Genomic DNA, 19,466 nt, shown 5'->3' on the forward strand with positions numbered 1-19,466 from the left:
TAAAAATTGTGAATTCATGGATTTATGGAAACAAAAATTAAGAGTTACTGAATAATAGACGTAAAGGTTACGGTAAATATAAATTAAAAAATAGACATAACAAAAACTATAATGTTCAACACATTGAAATGGTCTTTCTTGCAACATGTTTTGTTGTGTTCAGTTCTAGCTGGTAAATAGTCCTACCAACAGTAAAATATATCCCATACTTAAGAAGCAAATGACTAGGGAAATGGTGACTACATGTAGAAATTAATCTTTCAAAACAGTATGGTTTACAGAATTAACTCGTTTGTTTTTATTTAGCTTGATTTTACGTAGAGTGCAAATCTGCTAGGCCTCTTACCACATACAAGCCTAAAACATCAATCTCAGAGGGATATAGATTAGAGCGATTTTATTTTTATTTATTTGCCTATTATTTGTTTATTTATTTAGTGGATTACTTACCAAGAGGTTGGTTCACTATCAAGTGAATTTGCATTACATGGGTCCCAGTCCATTTTTTTGGGTGAGAGGAAAGTCCCATTTGTTTTACATGAAGGGATCTCCTCCTTGACAAGGTTTTTTTTTTTTTTTTCACTGTGGGAGACTCTGAAGCTAGCCTATGATTGAACGCAGAGAATTTTAAAGATGTTCACCAGGCCCCCAGATTTAGCTCTGTATGTTCTTCTTGTAGGTGAATCTGGATTGGCTGATTATGTTTTCCTTTCAGGATCTTAAGTAGTGTAGTGGTTTCTGGTTTAGGAAGAAAATTTGGACTGAAGATATTATGCACTTGGGCCCGTCTGATCCATGAATGTGGTTCAAACTAGCATGAATTGTATGCTCCGTGTTACCAGTAGCCAGCGAAGTTCTTTCCAAACTGGTATAATGTGGATTGATTTTTTAAATTGCCTGGCTATTTATTCTTTCAATCCATTTGATTTTACAAGCTCTTTTTTAGGGGCTGAAGCATAAACATAATTGCGATAATTGATTCTCAATAACGTAATGCCCTGTTAGTTCAATAAAATGAGTTACTTAGAGAAGAGGAAACAACACTCTTAGAAGCATTAGTTAGAAATTCATGATTTTAAAGTCTTCATCAGTTTGGTAGCCAAATGACTGATTTTTATTCAACAAGATTCCTAGATTATTAGTTGTTGTGCTTTGATGAGATTCCTGTGGGTTACATATGCCAGAAGAAAGATATAACTTCATTCAGACATTTTAAGCAATAAATTGGGACACAATTCTTCGATTGCTGGGGTTTCAGAAGAAACCAAAAACTTAGTCAAAGAGGGAGGATCATGTACCTGAAATTAGTGCTGATTTAGAGCAGGTGTTCCAGAGTTCAAATACCGAATGCTCACAAAACCTCAGTGTGATTTAAAAAAAAATGACTCTTTACTCCATTAACTATGTGAAAAACCAGGACAATGGAAGACCATTGGACAGCAAGTTGAACATTTATGCATCTTTTATCGTGCTTTAATACAGGCATGAACAAAAGGTTGGTGGCAATTTTACCATTTCACAAACATCTAATCAAGCAAACTGGAAATATGAAATTCAATGTACAAAAAATACTAGTGTCCTGGAAAACAGTTATTACCCGATTAATTAATTAGAGGATTACAGTAGTAGATTATTGTATCTGTAGGTTTTTTCTTGCAGTTAAAGGAGGTTAAATGTGTGTTGGACAGTTGTGCATACACACAGGAACAGTGTTTGATTGGAAGTTGTTAGATGGTTATACATCTCAACCACAAAAGAAGGGAAGAATATATGGTTATTCAAATTGCTGAAAAGAAGGAAGAATAATCAGTGTGAAACCATTAGATTTTAGCAGGGGAAGTAGTAAACCAAATAAGAGATCCTTCTGAGGTAGTAGTTACTACCCTGATAAATAAATTACTGATTGAGTTAGGAGAGTTCCTATTGAATTACACCAGCCATTGTCAATTGTTGACAAATGTTATAAATCTTGATAATTATGATGATGTTTGATGACTGAAATGATGCTTTCATTGTGGTAAGATAGGCAATGTTTCATTGTGTATATTTTTTTATAGACTAATGAGTCATCCACTTCGTAACTGGGAAGGTGCTGTTATTTGGAAGAACGTTAAAGTTAATAGATTCGGTGTCTAGCCTCTTCCTTTATGAGTATATGGACATAGTCAATTATGGATGATGCTTTTTTATACTGAATTATTATGCCATGTCTAGACGGAACCTGTACACTCAAGAATTGCCTATGGATTACATCTGAAGTTCTGTACCTTACATTGACATACAACATATACCTTGTCCTAGTTTTATGAGACTCACACAGAAATGCTTAGCGCATATCAGTTCACACAACTGGGCAGGTATCTTAAAAATAAAGAAATATAATCATTCCATCATGCTAAGAAAAAAGTCAGCATTATAATGAGGAACAAGTAGGATATTTGTACTCCAAAGTAGGATTTACAAACTGAGGACTGAACAGAGCAGTAATAGTCATTTCCCAGTTACCAACACAATGCCCAAACAATACATGCAGGAGAAGTACATCAGAGCCTTTGACAGTTTCTTTGATCCGCAGTTGATACTTATTTTAAATTGTCTTGCTAGGAATGTGTCATATAGTGCCAGCAATGTCAGGTCAGAGCTCTCACAAAAGGAACCAAATGGTGCTTCTTCAAGTCTGTGGTGGTGCTTCTACTCACAAATTGTGCACTCTCTTACGAAGTTAGAAATAAGGTACTCCTGTTGGAACCCAGTCGACTCTATGCTCCAACCTAAACAATTGACTTAAGAAGATATAACGGCTGTTGATATTCCAAAAAAATTTGCTATGTTTAGGGAGAAGATAAAGATAATAAAAGATAATAATTTAAAATAAATAATAATACATAATAGAGTACAGTGAGTTACTGAAAAATCAATGACAACAATCCAACAGAACAGGTGTCAAAATATAATACCAAGATCTCGTAGCATGAGTCTTACTGTTTTCAGACTAGAGGTACATTTTAGGGATATTTGCAAAGTGCTATCGCCTACTAAATGTACCATACTATAAGTGAGAGAAAGTCCAAAGGATGTTGAAATTTCTCTGAGTCATACAAAATCAGAGCCACATGTGCTTTCAGGAGCATGTTGATACTTTTCCTTAGCCAGTGATTATGTTGTTTACCTTGTCAATGAACTTTCATGTTGTGTTCATTTATGTATGTCACATGTTTCCACGCTGAATGAGTGCATGGAATATTTCTGGAATCATTAAGAGTTCAATGTTTATCCTCTACCAATTACACAGAGCAAGCATTTTAAAGAGAAAGCAACTGAAAACAGGAGTTACTACAATTGTTCCTTTTTTCTGAAATCGATACACAAGAGGGGAGCACATGCACCCTACACTAACATTTTAGCAGAAGTGAAGCTTCAATCAAAGGATCCCTTTGGCTGTAACAATGCCCAGCCCTAGTACTCAAGCATCATATATAAGGCAGACCTCAAACCATAGACCGTGATACAGAAACCTCATATTATAATTTCCATCTTTGTTTACTAATCAAACATTTTATTCCCTTTACTCTGAGCCTCTCTAAAGAAGTTATCATGCAATATTCCCGACTTGTTTGGCACATCTTAAATAGGATTGTTTCAGCCAGAGCTGCCAAAATGAGCTTATCGGAAACCCAGCCACAGCTAGTCTTGCATCAGGAGACATCAGTAGTAACATTATTATCAGTGGCCTTTCTCTGTTGAGTTTAGTGAGCCTTCCTAGTTCCTAGTTAGGTAGTTGTTCTGTGCAAAACTGTTATTGTGGTTTTCAAGTTAAATACTTGACAGAACTGTGTTGCTGAATACACAGAATTTAATAAATGCTTGGTGGTATTCGTTTTCTGAAGTAAGTGAAAAATAGATCTACTAACCGGCCAAAGAAACCTTCAAATTCTAGCCCAAATCTTAGGTCAGTGACAGAAAACATGTAGTTACTTCTACTCAGGTGAGTAGTCAAGCTCATCATTTGAGATCAAGGCATGTGAGTTCTGTTTACTTTTTCCTTTGCTTTTCGATTTGCTACTTGTCCGATTGTTTTCTTTTTCACCGGGCATCTGCTGGTAATTGAAGCCTTTATCTTCAGGCTCACCCCAATCCTGATGTTTATCTTCTTCTCCAACATAGTCAAAGCCCTCTTCCACTGCAAAAGGATCATCCACATCGTATCGCTGGTAGGTACTCTGATGAAGCACCTCTTCTTTGGCCCTGATCTCTAGTGTGCTATTCCACATTCCATATCCAAAATAAATAAGTAAACCTGTGATCAAAAATAAAGAGAGGATGCATGTTAACCATTGTAATAAGTTCTAAACAAAACGACCATGAAGAAATTGTCATTAAATTAATATAAATCTTGTTGTGCTGCAAAATTAGAGATTCTGTAATTCAGACAATATATAAAAAAAGATTTAGATTTTGAACCATCTAATTCTCTTACAGATGCTTATCTTTGACCTAAGATGAGTTCTCTCCAAGAGTGTGTGGGTCATTATTGTGTTTTCCTATCTCTCATTGCTATGTTTTTCCTGACGGGGACAGACAGCAAATAAAAAGGCATTACACCATTAACCACAAATAGGAAGAGCAGTGTAATGTCTTTCCTCTGACAACCCCTATTTTACCAACAGGTCCGAGCATCGCGAAATGAGCCAGAAGACTGTGGGTTTGACAGAAAGGGTACTTTTACTTCGCATTTACTATAGCATACCTTGCTGTTCAAATTTTAAATCAGGCACTTATATGTCAATGATGCAACACTTGAGACCACTCTGTACAATTATTATTCTATGACAAGAACCAAGTGAATAGTACCTATGTGCAATGTTAAAAAATGCAACCAAAATGCATGTTTTAAAGTTGCATGTAGCGCGCACATGCCCCTATATCATTTATGCCTGTTACATGTCCACCACCAGTTTTTGGGGTGCATCAAGAGGAACCTTAGGGCCTTAGTCACCACTGGTATTGCATTTCCTTATTTGTGATTTTCTACTAGGAAATCGCAAATTAGGAAATGCAAAGCCATTCCTACGTATGGGCCATTAGGCCAATTAGAAGCAATGGGTTAGTATTTCTTAAATAGTGATTTCCTAATAGCAATTCCAACTCTTTAGTAATTGCTATTAGGAAACACTTTATTTGTGCATTCTATTTTGCATTTCCTAAACGGCAATTTCTAAGGAGTTGCTGTCTATGAAATGCAAAATTAGAATTAGAATCTGGCCCTATGTGACTTATACAGTAAAAACAAGACTAGCTGAAATGTCTTCCATTTCCCAATGACATCACTGGAATGGATATTATGCAATCTTTGGTCTAGATTAGAAGCCATTGTGCTGTTTAACACATAAATCAATGAATAAGTAAATATATAGTCCCCATTAAAACCGTAAATTGCTCATGTTAATAAAAAGTCATTGATTAGAAGCACAAATAGTCACTACAGATAAAACAGCAAAAGCCAAAGGCATCATTTTACAAGTTCTGTTTTCATTTTTGGTAAACAAATGCAGTATTTTACACCAAATGAATTGCATGGAAAAACTTGAGAAGCAATAGATCTACCTACATTTCCATAAATAAAAACTTGTATTTCTCCATGCAGTTATTTAATAAAATAAATGTACTTGGGACTTACCCACAAAACACCAGACAGCAAAACGTATCCAGGTGATAGTAGAAAGCTTCAGCATGAGATATACATTGACCAGCATGGCGAAGGCTGGAACAAAAGGCACACATGGTGCCATGTAAGGCAGTTTTTTAGGGTTTTCAGGCTGCTGCAGGATCACAAATACAAGGGCCAAGATCAGAAGTACCATTATGACAATCAGGAGAATTGCCCACCACCTATGTTCTTCAACATAAGTTGAACCAAAAATGATGAAAGAGCAGAAACTAAACTTAATGACAAAAAGCAAGAGGACACATTTGATAACCGTTTGGCCAGTTGCAGCTGTAGGACGATCCATTTTTCCAGGGAGTCCCAGGCGTATTCTCAGTGTGTAATAACGAGGCCCTATCAATTTTTTCAATTTTATAAGGTAGATATTTTCAGACTCATCCGCCTCTATCCCCGAAGACATATCAACAGTACCATAGTTTGGGTGGTTTATGTTATAGTTTGATTTGTCTGATTTTCCAATAAGCATTTCATTGTCTCCTAGGGATGGCAAGTTCTTGGCTCCACATGTGTTGGTGAGCGGGCCATTTAAGTCTTCTCCATCGCTCACTGGAGAACATACTTCCTTCTCGCTGTCAGCCAAGATTCCTTCATTCTTCCTTGTGTTTTCTTCAGAAACAAATTTGACAAAGCTATCAACATCACTCTCTGGCTGGTATCTCAGGAGTAAGACACAAACAGAGACCAAGGTGTATGCTAAGAGCGTGCCGATAGACATCATTTCTATTAAGTCTCCTAGACTGACTAGCAACGCCAGCAAGGAGGCCAGGAATCCTGAGATAATACATGCTACTACAGGGGTCTCTGTGTAGGCACTTACATAGGCTAGGAACCTAAAACAAATTAGACAGAAATTAGGTTCATTAAAATATTCATACTCAATAATCAGCAGTAAAATGTAAATTTGGAAAATTTACAAATAATTGAGTCTACAATCTTACAGACTGGTGTAGTGCCTAAAAATGCAGCAAGCAAAATCACTCATTAAATTGGCATTGTGCATTTTTTTAACCATCTGCTTACCTATTCGGTGAGCGTATGCATAGAGGCAAATCGCTTTAGTGTATTCTTGTAGCCCATTAACAGAAAACAGTGAAAATATGGTGTGTGACAGAAAGTATCCCTCCGTACATTTGCTGGAGAGTCTCATGTGAAGACCATGCAGCTTCCCATGAGACTCTCCAGTGAAAATATCTAATGAGCTTTCTTTCAATTGCACATCTCACACAAAGCATGCTCTACTCTTCATGCTTATGATCCTTCAGTCTCATGATCTGTTTACTTTTAGTGAATGCTTTATTCTGTTGCAAGCCCTTCTGGTCATCTGACCATTGGCCTGGCCCTCTGTCTTGGTTCCTTGACTACTGAATCCTAATCCCAATCTTGCTTGTTTGAGGATCACTATATGCAAAATGCACCAAGCATATGCACGTTTCAATAACATCCTGGAACCAACCTGACCTGCCAGTCAGCCAGCCATTAACCTTCTAGAGATTACCAACATCATGCTCTCCATTAGCTCTGGAGTTCATCTGAATCCCTGCCCTCACTTCATTTTCACCAAATGAGCAACCTGAAGTGCACTGCCCTCACACCATTCCTCAACTATTCTCTCACCACTCTCACTACTGCTACCTTCCCAGACACTTGGAAACTCGCCACCATCCTACTGCTCCTGTAGAAACCAGCAGTGGAACCAAAGATAATGGACAACTACTGACCCATCTCTAACAACCCCCTTCACCCAAAGTATGAGAAGAGCTTATAAACAACCGCCTAGTCAACCTACTGAAAGCCAACCACCTCCTAAACCCCTGCCAATCTGGATTCAGGCCTAACAACCGGACAGTGAATCCACTCATTTCTGACACTGGCGACTTTCGCCTACTTATGAACATGGAAGACACAGAAGAACTTATCCTACTTTACCTCTCGGCTGCCTTCGATACTGCCTCCTACTCCATCCTCACCCAAGCCTCCACTGACTGGAATCTGCACTCATGACTCTGATGGATTAGCTCCTTCCTCTCAAAGCACCCAGACTCCTTAGTCACACACTCATCTACAGAGTCCATCCTGATCTGCAGTATACCTTAAGGATCATTGCTCATTCCTATGCTATTCAACTTCTTCATAACCCCCTTCACCAACACCATTCACGCTCAGCACCATCTTTTACACCGATGACACTGTGCTGATTTTCTCCCTCTCTTGGAGACACTTCGAACACTCAGGCAAATTTCGATAGCTGCATGTCGAAGGTTGTGAATTGATTGTAAACAACCTTCCTGAAAATCAACACTGACAGGATAGAAATGGTCCTATTCAAAAAGAGCCCTCTCTCTCTCTGCTCATTGGCCTGGCAGCCCCCATAACTATGCCTTTCCAACTAAAAAAGAATATAGCGATCATGATCCCACTAGATCAACACTGTCGCTTCCACCTGTTTCCACATTCTCAAGCTCCTCAAGAAAGTCTACAGATGGCTCCAGTGGAACAACTAGTAATCAGTAATACAGTCCTACTGAACAGCAGACTAGACTATGGTAATTCCCTTTACATTGGCATCAACTCTCAACTCACTCAGAGACTCCAAGTCATGCAGAACACAGCAGCCAGACTCACTCTCAAACTCCCACTCAACTCCCACATATCCAAACACTTCAAGAAACTTCACTGGCTCCTGATCCACAAACAAGCCCTCTTCAGGCTGCTCACACACACGCTCGCCTACTAGACACTACAAAAGGAAGGCCTAGCAAATATCAACAGCTGCATCCAGTGCCAAAAGACCATGCAGACACCTCTGCTTGGCTAATCTTCTCTTCACCCATGCCCTCGCATCCACCAAGCCAGAGGACACTCCTTTTCCAAACAGACCCCAGTAGTCTGGACTAACCTCTCCATACACGTCGGAGCAACCAGCTTCATCACAGAATGCCAGAAGAAACTAAAAACCTGGCTCTCCCAATAGGTTCCAGTTGGGATGGCTTCACAATTCATATGCATCAAGATACACTCTTGGCTGTAATGCATATGCACATAACATAACATATCATCTTAATGCTAACTTTGTACTTCTCCTGGTTCCAAGTGTGCTTACCCGGTGTCACAAAGCTGCTCTGCAGTGATGTGTAGTGCTGGGGCTTGGCATATAAGAGTTCCTGATATATCCAATATGCTTTCTATTGGTCTAGGATCAGATCACTGTGCATGCTGTTTTGCCCACCTATTGAAGGTCCATACATCTTAGTTTTTTGAGTGATATGTTGAGGTGCTAGTGGATGTTTTGGTAAGTGTAAGACAGGCAGTCTCAAACTGTTGTTCATCTTCTCTGAAGCAGATGGAGTACTCACCTACAGGATAATATGATCGAATGTCCTCCAGACAAAAAATGAGTGTCTGGGTAGCCTAGCTGTGACTGTATTTCAGGTGTCAGGAGCATGCACTACAATTCTGTCTACTTTTGAAATAAATACGGCAACATTGGTATTTAGTAGGCTTAGTAATGTTGCTTTGTGGCTTAGATCATAGTCCCTGTCAAGAACAAGGATCTTAGAACAAGGAGCAAGAGATAAGAACACTACTGAGAGCTGGCTCATGGCATTGATAACATTGCCAGAACCTGACTACAGAAATCACTTCAATTGGGGCAGGCAGCTAACTGGTTGCACATGCCTGGCATAAATGTTACTTTGGTAGAGTGCGCTGTTAAAGTTCAAACTATCTCTTGTAATTTTCAAATAGCTTTAATGACTGATATCTAGCACCTTGCTTGCCTTTTATGCGCAGCCTTCCCTCATCCTCTTGATTGATGAAAGACTACTGATGATAGTACTGCTGGCTTTTTCTGCTTTTGGGATGGTAGCTGTCCCCAGGATTTTAAATGGGGGTATCCAGTATAGGAATATACTATTCACATCAGATTATCATGCTTCTCCCTATAATGTCTCTATAATGCCTGTCATACCCCACCCTTTATACAGCCAGCAATAACTGCTACCAACTGCATAATTCCTGCAAGGTTTATACTCTGTATTTTTTATTTTGCTTGAAGTGTCTAATAAAAGATGTCTAAAAACGTCAGAAAAGGTTTTAAATGTTTCTATGCGTGTCTTTAATTGGACTGAAATGGACAGCCTCTACAGTAGCTTAATCAGGACTCATTCTACACTTCTTTGCTTGTTCAGTTTTCTTGTTTCAGATATTATGATGCTTAGAAATTTGATGGAGGTGAAGGCTGCTGAAGTGAGGCTGAAAGTAAACTCAACACTTTGGATTGGAGTTGAGGGAAGTCTCAAATCAGAAGACTTTGAAAAAGGCAGATTGTGACCAGGATTGTCCGATGAACTCATACTATTTACCAGATCATCACAAACTGATTTGAGTCAATTTTAAAAAAGGTGTAGCCCAGCTCTCGGGGCTTTTAGCCCTATTGTAATGCACAAACATTGTTTCAAAGAGAGGGGTATTACCTGATTAAATTATTAATCTTAAAATGGAATTCTGACCAAAGTGCTTTGACCAGTGTCTCCAGGCATATTCTTCTATCCTGCTTTACCACCTATGCTTATTAAAAATATTGAGCAAGTATGGCCAAAGGTGCTCATTCATGCCAGCAGAGATATCCACAGTGCAAACATGGCTTTTATATTTAGACTTTAGAAAATGAAGTTCAGAGACTGTGGTAATGATTACTTCTCAGTTGTAAGAAAATATGCTGATTAACAGTGGTATGTGCAAATTTGATTTTGTTCACACAATGTACATATAGGCCCTCATTATGACCTTGCCAATGCGGCCGCACTCCCACCGCGGTCATTATGAGATCCCCACTGGGCCGGCGGGAGGAAACCTGGTTTCCACCCGCCGGCCCAGCGGGGATCTCGGCCGCAACACAGGAGCCGGCTCCAAATGCCTGTTGGCGGTGCAATCGCCACAACAGCCCTGGCGGTCTTTGAACGCAAGGGTTGTAATGACCCCCTTAGTCTATAAATACACCCTCAAGTACCACATGAATACCTTTGTGAAACTACATAGGGACCTATTCACAAATGGAATTGTGTAGTACCTTAGTAGTATTACAATAGTACACTAAAGTATTACAAAATGCTATTCACAAACCTACCAGAGGAAATCTCACCTTCACCTCTCCTATCTTTTCAATGGGGAGAAACTCACACATTTATACTTACTTCTCAGTAGTAAATGTGGCAGGGACTGTGGGAGTGGATGTTAAAAGGGGGATACAGACTACTAATTGGAGAAGTGTAGGAAGGACTGCAGAGGGGTTTATGGAGTTTCCGTGAGTTGTTTAGGCAGGAGCATGCACACATCCACAAAAAATTAGCTCATTGTTATTGACAAGCTGCGATAGAGCCAAAAAGGTATCCAAAACAATAGCAAATTACTCTAGATGGAGTAAGTCTATCATCACACTTTGCCAACTGCTACTCCAGAAATATACCCTCATAGAAAGTAATGTACGTAGGGACCTAATATAAAACACCATAGGAAATAATGATACACTCAGTTAAGTTATTTCAGGAATTAAACATGTAAATATAGTTTATTGTTAGGAAAAATATCTAAAATAAAACATATATTTTTAATTATAAAATATATTAACAACACCTATTGAATTTGTAAACTAAAGTAACATATTTTTTTAAAAAAAATAAAACTGAATTACTAGCAAATATTTTCATACATCACTTATAATAAAAAATAATGTATAATCAAATGAATTAATTATTTTACTTTGAGTAGGATTTTACTTCTGATTTAAACTTTGAACAAAAAATATTTAATTTGATATGTTTAAAATGATAAAGATTTAGGGCCTGATTACGAGTTTAGCAGTTGGAAAACCTGACCACCAGACCCATGGTGCAGAGACAGCTGTCGAAGTGGGGGTCTCCACATTGGCCATATTACACCTTTTCTACTGGACAGCCAATTGGGAAAGATGCAGCAGCATTGTTCCTGGCTCATTATTGAGTCGGCTACAATGCTGCCGCACGCAGGGCGCACCACCACCCTTGAAATACAAATTTCAAGAATGCTGGGCAGGGAGTGCAGGGGGCCTCGCCGTGGCCCCCTGCACTTGTTCTCCGCCAGCCTTTTTCTGGCTGACAGAAAACAAGCTTGTAATCAGCAGGGTGGCGTTGACTTCATTCAGCGCCGCCCTGGCTTATTACAACCAGGACCGCCCTTAGCCTGCCGGAATCACTGATCCTAGCGGGGACGGCAGTAGGTTTGTTGGTCTGCCTCCCAACATTGTAATGTGGCGGTCAGACCACCACAGCGACAGCGGGTCCGACCACCATCGTAAAAAAGGCCCTTAATTCTAAATTAATTAAAATTCTTCTCAAATCACATTTATAGGGTTTGTTTTATTTAGTTTTATATTTAAAATGAATGTATAAAAATTGTACCTTAATATTGAACATGCATAATATTTTTACTAGCTTTATTTAGTGAAACAGACATTTTACTTTCCTCTATACTTTACTCCTGGGAGACTCCAGTCACAGGGGAGATCTCCCTATGTTATAAAAGTTTATTAAACTTCATAATTAATTAGTAAGAATATTTTTAGGTTTACTATATATATATATTTATGTTAAAAGTAGAACAAAATATAAAAAATGCTACAAGTTAAATGGATTCAATTAAAGAAATCATATTTTTATGACATTTAAATTGAAATAAAATTCCTACCTATAGTAAAAAAATACCTCTTTAATGAAGGATTAATAATTATTAAAAGTGATGTATAGAATGAATGAAAATTAGTTTAATTATATTTAAACATTTAGGGCCTAATTTTGTATTTGACAGACGGGATAACCCGTCTGCCAAACTACCGACAGGGTGGCTGCCGCCGTAGTGGCAACGACCCCGCTGGACCAATTAGGACTTTCCACTAGGCTGACATCAGCCTAGCGTGAAACAGGTGGCAGCATTGTCTCTGGGACAAAATTGAGCCAGTGGCAATGCTGGCGCCTGCAGGGTGCACCAGCACCCTCCCAATCTTCACTGAAAGCAGACTGTGAGCATTGCGAGGGTGCTGGGCAGGGTGCATGACAAGTGTATGGGAAGTGCAGGGCCCAACTGTAGCCCCCTGCACCTGTTCTCTGCCAGCCTTTTCATGGCAGTGAAAACGGCATGAAAAGGCTGGTGGAGAACCAAATCATAATCTACAAGGCACCGCTGCATGCAGCGCTGCCCTGGCGGATTGCGACCTCCACCCGCCGTCAACCCGTAGGGATCACCGATCCCGGCAGAGACTGCGGAACCCTGGAGGTCTGATCACCATGGTCTTAATGTGGTGGTCGGATTGCCACAGCAGCGGCGGTCCTGACCGCGAGACTGACGGTCTTAAGACCGCTAGCCTCGTAAAGAGGCCCATATTTTACATAATGCTATATTAATTTAAGAAAATCAAAAAAGTTAATTATTAATGATTACACAATAATCAAAATTATTCACATTAAAAGTGTGTAGTTATTTTAGTATTTCTTAGTCGGGACAGAATGAGCAGTATAGAGGTACGATTGCTAATGGTCACACGAAACGTCTCTACAGAAATTAACTGTAACTCCTACTTTCGAATCAATTGCGTGCTTTAAGAAAACACTAGTACATTTCCACTGTCATAAGGTGATCTTCTTTTCTGTTTAAATTGTATTTTTTAATCCAAAGTCTATCACAATAAACAGTTGCAAGAACTCAGAATACCTTTGGACAATTTATATCTTGGAAGTATAGATACTCTGTTGCAACAAGACTGTGGCCTACCCACCTGATTTTAAATGCTAGTAGCCCTCTGGTTTAATCATGATGAAGACTACTCCACCTCCATGATTAAACTCCTCCAACGGCCTGACGGAGTAAGGGCTGTCAAAGGCTGACCTCTAACTCCACCCACCTAATTTCGTGGTGGTGACAAGCAGGTTTCACTAACAGTCACCACCAGGAAATCCCTAACTGTAAAGGTCATGAAAACTATAAAATGCTCCCTGCTGTCAGAGAGAACTCCCATGGTGAGAAGAGAATTGCCCTTTTCTATTTTCAAAAAGAAAATCCAACTTTGAGATTTTCTTTTTATCGCAAGGCTCTGTCATACTTGATGGAGCTGTACGTCAAACTGCAAAAAGCACTAATAGGAACCGCAGTTATGGTGGTTTCTTCCAATGATTTAAAAAATAACCGCCAGCTAGGTGGTCATTTCATAATTTGGCAGGTAGAAGTGCAGTCAAGGCAAAATTACACTGTTGCCCTGGTGGCGAAACCTCCAGACTCAAAATTATCAATCAGCTCCTTAATCTCTTATATACTTATCACGTAACTAGCTAATATTTAATTGTTGGACAATATTCAGCAAACCTGGAGGGGGATCTTAATTTTATGGCCAAACTCTCTGAGCAATTTTGAATTATTTTAGTAGAATGAGGCAAAGATTGAATTCAAATCAAACTTTGTGAGTGAATTGTTGAACTCGAGAACTCAGGTAAAGCCACTGCACTTTTAATGGAATCTACAAATCTCCTTTAAATATCTTTCGACTTGTTTTTGAGACATATCGCAAAATACATCCCCTCAAGTATTGAGCAACATGGCATACATCACAAGATGACGATTTCGAACAAGCTTCAAAAAGCACATTCATTTGTGTAAAGGAAAAGTAAACATTTGTTGACCTGATTTAGAATTGTGTGGTAACAGGAAATCATCTAGTTTTATAGGGAAATTGTGTAATTTAGAGGCAAGTCACAAGTCAATGCTCATAAGTAACAGTATCTTTAATTCCACTGGCAGATTTTTATCTAGATTGTCACTCCTCTGGATACTGCTAATTTGTTCAACAACTTTCAATTAGGTGCGTGGTAATGGTAAATCAGTTTGACCCTAATGTTTTGGCATTTTTTACATTCTGTAAAGTCAACCCCAAATTTGTTTTGGGTAAAGTCAATATCCAAGATGCACTGGGAGTTTTCTCTTGGTACATGGAAAATATTAATATATATATCTTGCCAAGGACTGTTTAGTAAAACCAGTGGCCAACGCATCATCATGTTTGCCGTGTGATATCAAAAGATGTCAAGCCATAAGGACTTGAATTATAAGGTTCACCCAATGGTTGCTCTGCATCTGCAAAGAGGTGGAGGATGAGCTAGGATGGCTGATGCTCCATTGTCACCAACTTGTAAAGAGTTATGGAGCCATGGGCAAGAGGAGGGTGACTATTGTCAGAGTCTCTCATATTTTAGAAGATTTGCCTGTAGAAGTATGTAAGGAATACAAACCTACTGCATACTGTGAGGTCCCATTTTTTTTCTCGTTAACTAGATGTCCCAGCAATACCAAAAGTTATTAAGATGAGAAAAAAGAAAATGACAGTTTGTTTTACTAACCTAAAAAGGAGTCCATCTCCAGACATTGCATATATAATTCTTGGCATTGGGAAAAGGGAGCCCAGCAAGCTGACGGTCAATCCTGCTATAGCTCCTATTGCCACAATGTACTTAGCAGAATAGAATCCGTGAAGTACAAACATCTCCATTAAAGGGGTTTCCATATCAATCTCCTTGTATGGCACCATCAATGTTAGGATAACACTCACCTAGCAAAATCAATGACAAAAAAGGTTATAAATGGGGAAGCAATTTTGAATACAAATACATTCATCTTGGCAAGAGAAAATGTGATCAAAATAATGACGTAATAATAACAGTACCATTTTCTATAAAATTTAAAAATGCCAGTGTTAAGAAATGCTTTGGCGTACAAAACAGAAAAGTTGATATTGACAATAACTGTGTTGACTAGAGCATCTGTAGAGTAAATTACTAACATCAACTGTGAAAAACACATCATGTAAAACAACTTTGAGAAATGTGCAAGTATGAGAGACTAAATGATTACAATAAAAAATGATATCTTTCTTTAAGTAGCACAGAAGAGAAAAGGCATATTATCTCATAATCACTCTTGTGACAATAAATATTGTCCATGGATCAAAAACCTATAGGGATCCAAATAGGTGGTCTTAACAAAGGGGCAATTTTAGACAGACAAAGGCTTTCAAGTGGAACTTCAAAATACATGGATCTGCATTTTCATAAATATTTTTAAATTACCAAGAGGAAATATTCTATTTCTTTAATGTGAAATGTGTTGACAAAAAACATTGCTAACTGAAGTTAGAAAAGTGCCTTCTCCGAAGATACTAGGTTATGTCGGAGTCTAAATTCCTATGCAGCAGCAACAAGGAAGAATTAGATTAGCCTGATATGAAACAGCAGAAGATGCTTCCTAAGTCATGCCTGTCTGACTTAACATTAGCGTGGGGCAACAGTTCAGGTTTATTCTACAAGTTGGAGGTTCAAAGTAAAACATTAGTGCAATACAATTAAATTTGAAATATCTGATGGAATGCCTAGACCAATTAATCCACTTGACGTTACTATGTGAGTATACAAGTTCCTAGAAGTAGGGGAATATAAAGGGTTTGTAGGGGAATCAAAACTACCAAAAAAGTCACTGCAAGAAGTCCCTTAAGCCTACGTTCAACACATCATACATCTAATTACAGCACATACCACTTTCAAGTAGAGTCAAATTCTTTGATGACTGCCTGTGAAAAAAACACAATAGACCAATGTGCCTGACAACAGCAGCCATTAACACCATCATTTTCTCAAATAGATATTTTTTTGGGGCCATCTTGGGTTTGTTAAGTGAACTAGCATGGGCTATAGGAAATTTTAGGACACTATACTGTCCGTTATAGGTATATCAAGACCATGTTTATATACTAATTGAACCTACGCCTCAGAAGCCCTCCCCTCTTTAAATATACTGAGATGGTTGGTTGTTATTTCGTTACCTTTTTCTTACATAGCTGTTAATAATTTGGCAAATACAGTTTTAGTCCCTGCTCCAACCCATAGGATTCCCACACTATTTTCTTAATCAGCAGCCCTGAATTGTGACCTTTTTTTCGAGCAATGAACCATGGCAAGAATATAGAAGTTCACAACTGAGCGCTAGTCAAAATTGTCATTAGCCTGAAGTTTTTTATCATTTACTTTAATACAGTTGCTAAATGAACAAACTATCCATTTGGATGGAACCTCAAGATGCATCCACATCAACTATATATTCTACAATTCTACTATATATACAGATGACATTTGCATCTAACCAATTTCTTTCAACTCAATGTCACGGGAACTGAAATGTTTCAGTCAGTGTACATCTCCAATTTCCCCCCTCTGATCCATGTTTCACACAATAGTTGGGGCGCCATCCTGGGCTAAATGATCACATGGAGGTAAAATGTGAAGGCTGATCATAACCCCACTACCCCTTATTTCCCTTTTTCTCCCAGACCCAAAAAATATTCACTTTCAATAGCCCACTTCAAAATCCAATCAGACCAGAAGTCTGTTACTTCATTGATGACCTCATCATGCACAACAACATTTTTTTGTTGGCAATATGGAATGTAGGAAGCACACCAAATGAAGCCTAAATTTTGAGTCTAAATGGTTCTTCAAGGGTTTTCCCTTATTGTGCTCTTCTCTCTTGCTTACTCCCTTCAGCACCGAGGATGTCAGTCTCAACGAGCTTATTTCAGGATGGCTTGATTCATAAATATGGCAGATTCGCCTTCATTTACCTCAAAATGGAATTCTGAAATGCTACCAAAAACTATAAACACTTTGTTCTAAAAAATAACCCTTGGTTGATAGTTACAGACCAATACCATTGCAGGTCCTTCTTACCTTATGGCTTATAGGCAAGGATACAAACCCTCAAAGGAAGTCTCACTGTATTCCACAGAGTTAAAATATTCAAATGCAACACTCTCTGCTTCCCTCTCCTTCAAAGCTGACCTTACCATCATCAGGGAAATGTCATGGCCTAAGCTAGCAATAAAAATATCCTGGTGATGGATTTAGTAGTCCTCACAAGCAAAGGCACCAGAAATCTAGAACCACTTCACTTGCCCCTTACCATCAAAATTATCATCTCCCTTTATTACTCCACCCTCTTCATCCAATTTAAATTTTGCCTCCACTTGACTGGTTGTAATCACACAGATAGCCCTGATCCTTCTGATTACGTTAGCTCTCTCTAGTGGAGGGAATACTAGGAGTAGCCACATTGAAGGTCCTTACATCAGTTAATCATTAATTCTCTACCCTGCTTTTTCTTCAGACCTTTGCCTCCCAAGATTACACGAGACACCATATTCATCTACCAAAGAGCTGCCACTTTTTCACCTATTACCCTTAATCAATGACTATCACCACCTACCAAGGACTTCAATACTATCCATCAGATTTATATCCTAACATACCATCACTATGTCTTACATAAACACAACATCTCAAACCTTTCAAACCAACTGAATGCACATCTACTAATTGTAAAGCAGCTTTCCTTCAAAGTTCATTCTTTCATAGATAACATAGCAGGGCATCTCAATGCTTTTCAAACACTGCTTAATTTTATCACCTGATACGATAAAGCCTCTGTTCCCACTACTCTACCTGAGGGAGGACTCACTTTCACTGTCTTCAAGAGAAAATACTCACATTAAGTATGATTGTCCCTCTTTCTCTCACCAGGGCTCAGGTGGATTTAAATACCTAAATTACCACATTCCCAATGACTTAACACACCTTCCTTTCACATATATTAATAATATCTCTTTACCTTCCACTGTATACAACAATCTATGTCTTCAACAATGTAATGAATATCAAAATAGAATCCACTGTCACACAATTGGGGACCTCTTTACTGCTTAGTCTCCTTCAGTATTGAAGGGTGGTTGAGGACCACCTACAGAACTACCTAGCTGACTCAATTCATTTTATTTTATTGGACTAGACCTTCTCATACTCTCAACTGAAAGACGTTTGCTGACTTCTTTGGGGATAAGTGGAAAACAGAAAATCTGTTCCTTGATTCCCATTGTGCCACCCCCTTCCATGCACCATACCCATTCTTCTGCCACCACTAGAAAAGTATCTTTCTGTTGATGATTCTTGACTTTGTTTGATACCATCCTGTCTCAGACCCTCTTTATAAATATATTGCCCATCACATTGCCCATTTGTGGCCCAAACTTGGGAGAAGCTCATCTCCCCAGGCTGAGTCCCCAAATTATCTGAACAGTTGCTCTTATTACCTCCTCTTAAAAAAACAACAATGCTAACCTGTAACACCTAAACACCTAAAACGTTTAAATAATCTTTCTTTTCACCCCACAACCACAGAGAGCAGAGTGGCAGCCACAATTCAGCAACTCTATCAGGAACAATGATCCACTTGATGATTACCTTTTTGAGTAATGGCTAGGGTGCAATACATACTGTTTTGGTCCATAAATGATGCCCTCTATGTTTGGAAAAAGGGGAATCATGCCTTCTTATTTGTCTTGATATTTCTGTGGGTGTGTATACTGTAGGCCATAATATTCCCCTTAGCATTAAGAAGTCTTAATTAGGCACTGATGACCAAGTTCTCAATTGGTTCTGTAGATATCTGTATAGCCACTCCAAACAAGTACAAATAAATGACTCTCCCTCTTTCTCCTTGCCATTTCAACATGGGCTCTTAGTATTACATCTTAACTAATAATCTGTTCTACCTTTTACATTTATTTGGTATGGTTGGGCAAATTGTTGATTGTCATGGTGACATTGTACCACCAATATTCTGG

General features: G+C 38.7%; 1 protein-coding gene across 2 annotated transcripts in view; it reads right to left on the reverse strand.

Annotated features, from left to right (window-relative positions):
- Window positions 1-509: 509 nt before the first annotated feature.
- The window catches only part of SLC7A14 (solute carrier family 7 member 14), a 251,765-nt gene continuing 232,808 nt past the window's right edge, over window positions 510-19,466 (reverse strand). The window contains exons 7-9 of one of the 2 annotated variants that reach the window (XM_069213022.1): window positions 15,142-15,350; window positions 5,678-6,555; window positions 510-4,297 (exon numbers count right to left, since the gene is read on the reverse strand). In XM_069213022.1, the coding sequence (XP_069069123.1) occupies window positions 3,978-4,297; window positions 5,678-6,555; window positions 15,142-15,350 (1,407 nt within the window). In that variant the 3' untranslated portion in view covers window positions 510-3,977. The remainder of the gene's footprint in view (window positions 4,298-5,677; window positions 6,556-15,141; window positions 15,351-19,466) is intronic. The other variant, XM_069213023.1, reaches the window with a different exon arrangement.

This window comes from Pleurodeles waltl, chromosome 11 (genome assembly GCF_031143425.1).
Source record: "Pleurodeles waltl isolate 20211129_DDA chromosome 11, aPleWal1.hap1.20221129, whole genome shotgun sequence".
Taxonomy (NCBI): domain Eukaryota; kingdom Metazoa; phylum Chordata; class Amphibia; order Caudata; family Salamandridae; genus Pleurodeles; species Pleurodeles waltl.